A 7,192-nucleotide genomic window follows, 5' to 3' on the forward strand; every position below is an offset into this window, starting at 1 on the left:
AGTATGGAAAAATAATTTTCCTTCTACAGGTATTCAAAATCAGTCTCCAAGAACCATTAAGTTCAAGAGATAATTAGGAAATAGTTATTGCTTTACCCTGAACTTCTATGCATAACAAAAACAACAGTTGCCGAATTCTTAGGCAAAATATTGTCTTTCCTAACTTTACCACATTTTGATGATGTAGTTAATAATAGCTAAGTATAGCAGACCTTGAGCCTTTACCAATTCATTTTTGCTGTTAGATTATAAAAATATAATTGAGCTAATTTTCCAATTAACTACAAAATATGAAATCATTGGGAGGGTTACTAAAAAGTAGCAAGCCAGCTTCCCACAGTTAACTCTCAGGAAGCTTTCTAGAAAAGAATACTTTTGAAATTCAAAAAGCACTTTTCTTTTTATTACAGTTAAAATAGCAAATAGCCAAAAGGACTGATGTAGTGCCCTCTTGTTTTTTGTTGTTCAAGTTGTGATTAACAGCAGCTCAACCATCTTATAAATACTGCTCATTTTTGAAAAATTTCAACCTGTTGGAATAAATACATCAGTAAATACCACCAGGAGTTTTCTAGATGATTTATAAATTATTGCTGATCTTGTTTACAAAGGAAGTGTTATCTCCAAGACTATGTAAAATATTTTTCCTCCTAAACACATATCTCTTTTAGAATTTAGAAAATAAGACTGGCAACACACACACACGTGTGTGTGTGTGTGTGTGTGTGTGTGTGTGTAAATCCACTTATAAGCCCACTACCTAAAGGTAATCACCATCAACATTTTGGCAAATATCCTTTTAATCATCATCATCTTTTTCTTCTCTTCCACTTATTCCTTCAGCTATTTCTACAAATTTGGTTAAGCTTCTACCATTCTAAAAGTTACTCTCTGGGACTAAATTGTTTCTTTGTTTAGTTTACAAGGCATCTTAGGCAAACAAGCATTTCTGATTCTCAGTTTGTGCATCCAACAATGGGCAGTTTAGGGGACTTCCCTGAGGGTCCAGAGGCTAAGACTCCACGTTCCTATTGCCGGGGGCCAAGATTCAATCCCTGGTCAGGGAACTAAGATACCACAACAAAGCCTGAAAGCCACAGCTACTGAGCCCTAGGGCTCTAGTGCCCATAGACCAGGACTAGAGAAGCCCACGTGCCTGAAGCAAGACCCGGTTCAGTTCAGTTCAGTCGCTCAGTCGTGTACAACTCTTTGCGACCCCATGGATTGCAGTACGCCAGGCTTCCTTGTCCATCACCAACTCCCGGAGTTCACCCAAACTCATGTTTATAAGGTTGGTGATACCATACAACCATCTTATCCTCTGTCATCCCTTTCTCCTCCTGCCCTCAATCTTTCCCAGCATCACGGTCTTTTCAAATGAGTCAGTTCTTCACGTCAGGTGGCCAAAGTATTGGAGCATCAGTCCTTCCAATGAATATTCAGGACTGATTTCCTTTAGGATGGACTGGTTGGATCTCCTGCAGTCAAGAAACTCTCACGAGTCTTCTCCAACACCACAATTCAAAAGCATTAATTCTTCTGCACTCAGCATTCTTTATAGTCCAACTCTCACATCCATACATGACTACTGGAAAAACCATAGCTTTGAGCAGATGGACCTTTGTTGGCAAAGTAATGTCTCTGCTTTTAAATATGCTGTCTTGGTTGGTCATAGCTTTTCTTACAAGGAGCAAGTGTCTTTTAATTTCATGCCTGCAGTCACCATCTGCAGTGAATTTTGAGCCCCCAAAAATAAAGTCTGTCACTGTTTCCATTGTTTCCCCATCTATTTCCCATGAAGTGATGGGACTGTATGCCATGATCTTAGTTTTCTGAATGTTGAGTTTTAAGCCAAGTTTTTCACGCTCCTCTTTTGCCAAAATAAATATTTTTTAAATTTTTTAATTAAATTTAATTTTTAATTTTAAAAAAATTTTTAATTTTAATTAAAAAATTTAAAAAGCAGCACAATCTCATCCTTATGACCTTATGAAAGGAGATTGACTATGAAAAGCATTGTATCTGACAGGTGATAGGAGTCTAATGAATTGTCAAAAATATACTTGTGGGATAAAAAGAAAAAAAAAACTGTATCTGACATTATTGTTCCACTGGTCATGGTTACATAGCTATTGCTCAGCTACTTAATAAAAAGTTTACCATCTCTCTTGAACTCCCCTACCTCAAGAAGAGTATTATTTTATTTATATATATTTTAATGGACAACAGCAGAATAAATACATATTCATATCAAATATATTTGCTAATTTTAAAAAATTAACACAGGAAAGTACTACAGTATAAGCCAATTGTTATGTAAAAACTAGTGCAGATGGAGAAGAAAATAATTTCAAAGGAATTTCCTATTACATGGGAATCAAAAAGTTTGGAATCACCACCCAGTCACTAGCTGGTTCTTCTCAGACTCATGCATTTCAGGTCTGTTAAAAGAAAGTCCACTTTCCAATAGGTTAACACATGAAGGCCAAAAGGTTTCAAGAAGAGAATTCTAAAGATTCAAGGGAAACATGAGAAATTTAGTTTATTGGCTGTTTATATTAGGGGGGTGCAAAATGGTTTTGGTAAAGCACTAAGGCTGTGTGGGTCACATAGGCTTAGATTTAAATTCTCATTCAGCCAAACTTTAGATAACTGATCTCTAGCAATATAATTAACCTCTCTGACACTTCGTTTCCTAATGTATGAAATGGGAATATTAATATGACTGCAATTATTGGGCTGTAGTGAAAATTAAATAAAATGAATATAAACCACTTTGCACGGGGTGAAAACATAAGAAAAGCTGTCATAATTTTTACACTAGCATTGATTTATTTACATTCACACCATCCTTAACATAGGTTTACCATTATGTTCAGATGAAGAAATATTTAAGACAGAGGTAAGTTCCACAGTTTGAGACAAATTAAAGAAAGACATAAATTAAGGTCACAAATCTGTTTCCTCCAAAACATATAAAATGAGTGAGTGCTCAGATGAAGACTTTATCCACAGAAAGGGCTCAGTAAACAGGTATCATTATCATCACTATTATCCTTGCTTTTACATCGTCCCGTTTCATTCCAGCTTTCTTGGGGACTACGACTAGATATTTAAAAGATATATGTGATTTTTTTAAAACACTCAGTTGCTTACATATATTTACAAAATGATCACTCATAGGAGGTTATGGCAAAATAAAATATCTATTTTTTAAAGCCTTTATACATACAGTGAGATCTAACCTGATAATAAAGTCCGAAGAACATGAGAAATGAAAAGCCAGCATCGCCTCATATTCAAATCCTTGGTTGAGAAATCTCATGAAAACAAGTTTCTGAGCTCTCCCTCAGAAATCACAAGCTCTGTATGGAGATGGGCCTTTTGGTCTCTGGAACCGAGCTGTCCCTTATCCTCTTTCTTCCTGAGGACAGGATCAGGACAGGATCCTGGAACCGAGCTGTCCCTTCTTTTTCTTCCTGAGGACAGGATCAGGACAGGATCCACCATCAGTGAGAGCTTCTGAAATAAGTGCTGCTCAAGTATCTCACAGCTGATTCCACCAGCTCTCCCACTTGTCACTGTAGAGATATTTAAGGGCATTTTAATCCCAGAATAGGGAGTAGGTGAGGGACTAGCTGTCAATATTCAGAGACCTGCTCACTGGCTTACATGACACATTTTGCAGTGAAGTGAGGCTGGGATGGACGTTTGGTCTCCCTGTGATCGTGGTTAGTGAATAACAGTACTGGTTTCTGGGCTCCTCCATCAGGAACCACTGTCCCCAACATCCCTTATGCTCCGATGGCATCTCTGAAGGCTACGGCAACGTCTGAGCCATTTTAGCTTTTCAGCAGACTCATTTTCCCAATTCAGTTATTTAATCCTCACCACTTAAGCAAGTGCATAATGTTAGTTCCCTTTAAAAGATGAAAAAACAACAACAACAACAAAAAGCAGAGAAGTAAAGCAACTTGCTAACACTGACAAAGCTGATTCACGCTGTAGATGATGAGAAATCAAGAGTTTTTAAGCCAAAGCTCTTAGCTCTGATTTCAAAACAACTGACTGTTTCTAAATCTCTTAGAATTTCCTTACATTTATGGTACAGATTCTTTTCTATAACACAGATGTGTGATTGCTGCCAAGTTCTGGGCACACATTCTTGCGCTTGGTCACTTGGTCATGTCCCACTCTTTGTGACGCCATGGACTGTAGCCCACCAGGCTCCTCTGTCCATAGGATTTCCCAGACAGGAGTACTGCAGTGGGTTGCCTTTCTTTCTCCAAGGGATCTTTCTAACCAAGAACTGAATCCATGTTTTGGGCTTGGTAGACAGATTCTTTACTACTCCGCCACCAGCAAAACCCTCTATGACACACTTGTTCTTAAATCACTGGTGATTTCCCATAAGAGTTGCTTCATTTTCAGAGTCTTCTTTTCCTTTGTTGGAGTCTAAAACTACTTTAATGTACAGGTATTTTCTGCCTTAACTGTACAGACTTAATAAATGATGTTTCTTTTATGCTCGCCAATATTCTATTTCCAAGTCTTTTTGCGAACTATGGTACAATTTTTGAAAGCTACTTCTGTGTGCAAATCCTCTCTTCTTGGGAATGTGATAAGTAAAAAGTTGGTTTTTTTAATTACTGTAGTGGGAGAACATTTATAAACCTCTCAAACCAAGGGTGATCAGAAAAAGTATACTTTGATAAATGTACTTTTAGAAGAGTTTCTTTACTGTTCTACACTTTTTTCATGTATAGTTGCTTTCCCTCTTTTAAAATAAAACCTCTCTAGCTAAAGTGCTTGGTATAATGAGTGTTCAAGAATATTACTGCTGATCTGTTGCATACCCACAATCAGGGCAACATTATGACTTTTGTGAGCCCTTGGTACTTTCATCCTTATAGACCATTTCCTCCATAACATATTAAAAATCATATTTTCTGACTGCATTTTTATATAGATGACTATAATCCAAGTTGAATTTAAATTATATTAATTTTTTCCTGCTGTTTTCAAATTAAAACATTTCGGGGGCTCTTAAAACTATTGTGGGCTATAGGCACTGTGTCAACTATGCCTTAATGGATAGCAACCCTGGCTTACAATATATGAGCCCCTGAAAAAAAACTGATCCAGACTAATACAGGAAATAAATTTCTATAAAATATCATTAGTGTTTTTTTTAAACCTGAATACTTCACATAAGGTTTATTCATCACTAGTTTTCATTATTTGTCCCCAGAGCTTCTTCATGACATTTTTCACTTCTGCATTTCTCAGGGTGTAGATTAAAGGGTTCAGCATAGGAGTTACTATGGTGCAAAGCACAGTCACAGCTTTGTCAATGGGGAAGGAGGTCGTGGGTCTTAGGTAGAGGAACGAACAAGGTACAAAGAACAAGATGACAAGTGTGACATGAGAGGCACAGGTGGACAGGGCTTTGCGACGCCCTTCAGAGCTATGAGTCCTCAGGGAGCGCAGGATGACAACATAGGAAGCAACCAGCATTAGGAAAGTTAGCAGACACAGTGACCCACTGTTGGCGGAAATCAGGGGCCCCAGAGAGTGAGTGTCCGTGCAGGCGAGCTCCAGGAGAGGTATTAAATCACACATAAAATGGTCGATGACATTGGGGCCACACAATGGTAACTGAACCATGAACAAAATCTGGATCCCTCCACGGAGAAAGCCTAACGCCCCAGCCGTTCCAACCAGGAGAGCACACACGGGTCGACTCATGACGGTCAGGTAGTGCAGGGGCTTACAGATGGCCACATAGCGGTCATAGGCCATGACAGCCAACAAGACAATCTCGGCTCCAGCAAAGAAATGTTCAGCAAAGACCTGAGTCATGCAGCCGCTGAAGGAAATGGTGTTCTTTCCAGAGACCAAGTCAAAGATCAACTTGGGTGCTATGGAGGAAGAGTAGAAAGCATCTATCATGGATAGATAGGACAGAAAATAGTACATTGGAGAGCCAAGGGCTGGGCTGGTGAAAATGGTGACAGAGATGAGCAGGTTACCCGCCAATGTGATCAAGTAGATGATTAAAAACACAGCAAAGAAGAGTGTCTGCAGTCCTGGATTCTGGGTCAGGCCCAGTAGGATGAATTCTGTTACATTGCTCATCCTCTCCATCAATTCATCTTGGTCCATCTGGAAAGATCACAATTTTTCTGAATGATGGTCTCAAATTCAATATAAAATAATCCATATGTACAGAATCAATCTATTTGGTGATACATAAATACTAACCACAGTTTTCTAAAGTGACTTTGTAGTTTTCAACAGCATCTTTTTGGGAACGTTGTTGCTGTTTGGTCACTAAGTCATGTCTGTCTGTTTTGTGACCCCATTAACTGTAGCCCGCCAGGCTTTTTGTCCATGGGCTTTCCCAGGCCAGAATACTGGAGTGGGTTGCCATTTCCTCTACAATGGATCTTCCCAACCCTGGGATCAAACCCATGTCTCCTGTATTGGCAGGCAGATTCATCTACCACTGAGCACCAAGGAAGCCTGTTGGGAACATTATAGTGTTTCTTATTGATATTTTCTCATCATTACATCCAAATTCATTCTTAGAAAGTTTAACCCTCATTTCACATAATCTAACTACAACAATTATTTCAGTGAAACAAAATTGGCTAAATTAAGTTAATCTTTCTTAAATGGCAGAAAAAAGAATTAGTTGTCACTAACCTGGATTGGTTAACTGGAGATTCCTCAGTTTTTAAATTAACCACAGTCATTCTTTTCTCCCCACCAGGCACTTGCCCCACAGCTGCAGATAGACTATGTGAACTATCAGGAGGAACACCGGACTTCTTTGTCTCTAGACAGCTCTCTCATTTTCGGGATTTACTCAGAAAATGAACTGTTAGTTAAGAAAGTGGTAGCTCTACGATTTAATTTTGACTCGACTCACTTTCTTGGCTTCTTGTGAGGTTATAAATGCATCTTCAAACATACATTATAAACAATTCTTCAAATCAGGAAAAACTAGTATATGGAATTATAGAATGTATAAGTAAATCAAATCCATTTGATTGGACATGGTTTTCTCAAATCAATTCTGCCAAAGAGTCCTTGGGAGCAATGAGTCCCAAACAGATTTTCAGCTTGTTGATTTATGGCTCTGTGGTTATTTATTTCAAGGTCCTTCTTTGCAATTCTTTCTTCATTG

The 7,192-nt window shown here is 38.3% G+C and overlaps 1 protein-coding gene across 1 annotated transcript; it reads right to left on the reverse strand.

The window, feature by feature from the left end:
- Positions 1-5,217: 5,217 nt before the first annotated feature.
- On the reverse strand, positions 5,218-6,150 carry LOC102389650 (olfactory receptor 4C45-like). Its single transcript, XM_006057416.4, has one exon. The coding sequence runs from the start codon at positions 6,145-6,147 to the stop codon at positions 5,218-5,220; it is 930 nt and encodes a 309-aa protein (XP_006057478.3). The 5' UTR covers positions 6,148-6,150.
- Between the last annotated feature and the right edge of the window lie 1,042 nt (positions 6,151-7,192).

The sequence above is a fragment of the Bubalus bubalis genome, chromosome 16, assembly GCF_019923935.1.
Source record: "Bubalus bubalis isolate 160015118507 breed Murrah chromosome 16, NDDB_SH_1, whole genome shotgun sequence".
NCBI lineage: Eukaryota > Metazoa > Chordata > Mammalia > Artiodactyla > Bovidae > Bubalus > Bubalus bubalis.